General features: G+C 40.9%; 1 protein-coding gene across 1 annotated transcript in view; it reads right to left on the minus strand.

Annotated features, from left to right (window-relative positions):
- Window positions 1-1675: 1675 nt before the first annotated feature.
- The window catches only part of LOC110023250 (probable membrane-associated kinase regulator 1), a 2896-nt gene continuing 1758 nt past the window's right edge, over window positions 1676-2813 (minus strand). The window contains 2 exon segments of the mRNA XM_020722562.1: window positions 1676-1964; window positions 1966-2739. Coding sequence (XP_020578221.1) covers window positions 1778-1964; window positions 1966-2739 — 961 coding nt within the window. The 3' untranslated portion in view covers window positions 1676-1777.

Genomic DNA, 2813 nt, shown 5'->3' on the forward strand with positions numbered 1-2813 from the left:
ATTTTCTTCATTAATATATGAAATTAACTTTTCTTAAAAACAATTTTTAACAATTTAATACTGATCAGTAAATCAAAAATATTTATGTTTTGACCAATCGGAAAGCTGCATGCAAACAACGACTGTGATCTACTGGAATTCGTACGTTGTGGTACGTTTTTTTTCTCTTCAGGTGAATCGCAGCCGTTGTCCAGACGTAGCCTACATTCGAATTTTGAACGTCTTAGATTGATGCAACCCGTCTGAACTCCGAACATATTAGATTGTTGTGACCCATTTCACGAGAAGAAAATATCTCAGGTGTGTATATATATATATATATATATATATGACTTAGGAAGGTTGTTTAGAATATATAATATATTTTTTCATTGAAAGATGATAATTTTTTTTTTAATGTTGTGAAAAACGATGACAATAAAGCGAAAACAGATCAAGAAAAATTACACTAGGAAAGGGCGACACAATGTTTACGTGGTTCGACAAATTGTCTAAGTACACGGAGTTTCAGAGGATTTTATTACTTGAGAAAATTACACCGTGAAGCGTCTCGACTTTTACAAGAAAAACTCTCCTCTCTTCTTTTCCTCTCTCTTCTCTCTTCTCTCTTCTCTCTTCTTTTCCTCTCTCTCTCTCTCTCTCTCTCTCTCTCTCTCTAAAGGCACGTGAGAAAGGTTGTTTAGAATATATAATATATTTTTTCATTAAAAGATGACAAATTTATATTTTTAATGTTGTGAAAATCAACGATAATAAAGTGAAAAATAGATCAAGAAAATTACATCAGGAAAGGGCGACACAAGGTTTACGTGGTTCGGCAAATTGTTTATGTCCACGGAGTTGCAGAGGATTTTATTACTTGAGAAAATTACACCGTTAAGCACATTGACGTTAGAAAGATTGTTTAGAATATATAATATATTTTTTCATTGAAGAAACTAATTTATAATAATCTTAACTAACTGCTGCAGATTTTTTTTTAATTTTTCAATTGAAAGGATCGAAAAGGTTTAAATGTTTCCGATTCAACGGATCTAATTTACATCAGCGAGATTTTTTTCTTTTAAATATATAATAAAAATTCTTTATTGAAAAACTAGAACAGCTTTTGCACTCAAATTTTATTAATTAATTTTTTTTTAATTTAATAGGAGCAAATATAGCGTGTGACGACCGGAAAATATTTGCGTACATAAGACGTACGCAGCGCTGCGTACGTTATATCCGGGTTATAACCCCTGTAACGTAAGTGTAACTCGTGTAAGTGTAACTCGCTTATAACCTCCGTGTAACTTATTTGTACCCATGAAACTACAGAAGCGCAGAGCTTTTTTGTAGGTTACAGGTAGTTTACAAAGAGGTTACGGGGGGTTACAGAGGGGTATAACTCTGATATAACCCCCTTTACCCCCTGAATAGCCCCTGACCGTACGTAGCGCTGCGTACGTCTTATGTACGCAAATATTTTATGTGATGACCGCACATTTGATCAAGAATTTGCATGGATAATAGAAAAAATATTATGTCTGGACTATGGACACAAGTTGCGTCCGAACAACAGTTGCATTCCACTGGAAGGAAAGAAGCAGAGAAAAATGAACCCGGATTTACGTCCGAACTCTGAACGTAATAATTTCTTTTAAAGAAGAATAATAATTTGCATTTTGCGCACATAAATAAAAATTCAACATCAATATGACATTCAAAACAATTTTTAAAAAAAAAAAAAAACATAACATGATTGATGTTGAAATCTAGGGATAAAAACTCACTCTTTTCAGAATACACAGATATCATCTTCGAAGCTGCTGGCTGCAGTCATGCTCTTCTTCTGCTTGGCCATGGTGCTCTTGCAATGGGCAATGGCGGCTTGAATTGCGCTCTGTAGTTCCTCCATTGACGAAGAAGATGACATCTGCGCCGACATCAGATCAGAGCTCAGAAGGCGAGAATGGCTCGGCGAAGGACGACGGGCGGCTCGCCGCGATCTTCCGGCGATATGGACTTCGCAGGTAATTTTCGGCCAAGGAGCGTGAACACGTGTGCGAGGAAGACAAGATGTCGGTTCGGCCGCCGGCGCGACGAAGTGAAAAGGATTTCTTTTTCTGTTGCGGCCCAGTCCTGTGTTGCAGAGACGAGAGCTTTTCGATCAGCGGCTTCACTTTGTCCAAGTACTTTCTTATCATTTCTTTGGGTGAGGACGAGTGGGTGGTGGCGGATTTCTTTGAAGAAGAAGAGGAGGAGTTGTGATTTGAAGTAAAGGTGGGATTTTTCTTGGTGCCGCGGTTGAGGAAGAAAGAGGGGAAGTAGCGGCGCTTGGCGGATGAGCAGTCTTCTTCGGTTGCAGAGCTTGGACGGGAGGAGTCAGGATCGGGGTGGTGGAGGAGGCCGAGTGAGTCGGCGGAGGATGAGCTGCCGTTGGAGTCGCGGGATGTGGTGATGCTGGTACCGTCGGAGCATGAAGTGGAGGAGGAGGAGGAAAGGAGGAGGGTGCGTACTAAGGAGAGGCGTGGGGAGAGATGCAGGGGAAGGAGTTGTCCCCTGTAGAAGAGCTCGTCGGCGGGGCAGAGCTGCGCCGGGGGTTGCTTGGAGGAAGGTGATCGGGCGATGGAGAACTCGAAGGAGGAGGAGGAGGAGGAGGATGGGGAAGGGATGGAGGAGATAGGAGGAGAGGCTTGGATGTCTGCTGAGTCTCCCATTATGAAGGGAATTGTGGCATGGTTTTGGAGAAAGGGGATTGGGGGGGGGGGGGGGGGGGGAAAAAAAAACTTTCAAACATTATTTTATTTGTCATCGGGAATTTGTTTTTATTT

Source organism: Phalaenopsis equestris, unplaced genomic scaffold (genome assembly GCF_001263595.1).
Source record: "Phalaenopsis equestris unplaced genomic scaffold, ASM126359v1 Scaffold000223, whole genome shotgun sequence".
Classification (NCBI taxonomy): domain Eukaryota; kingdom Viridiplantae; phylum Streptophyta; class Magnoliopsida; order Asparagales; family Orchidaceae; genus Phalaenopsis; species Phalaenopsis equestris.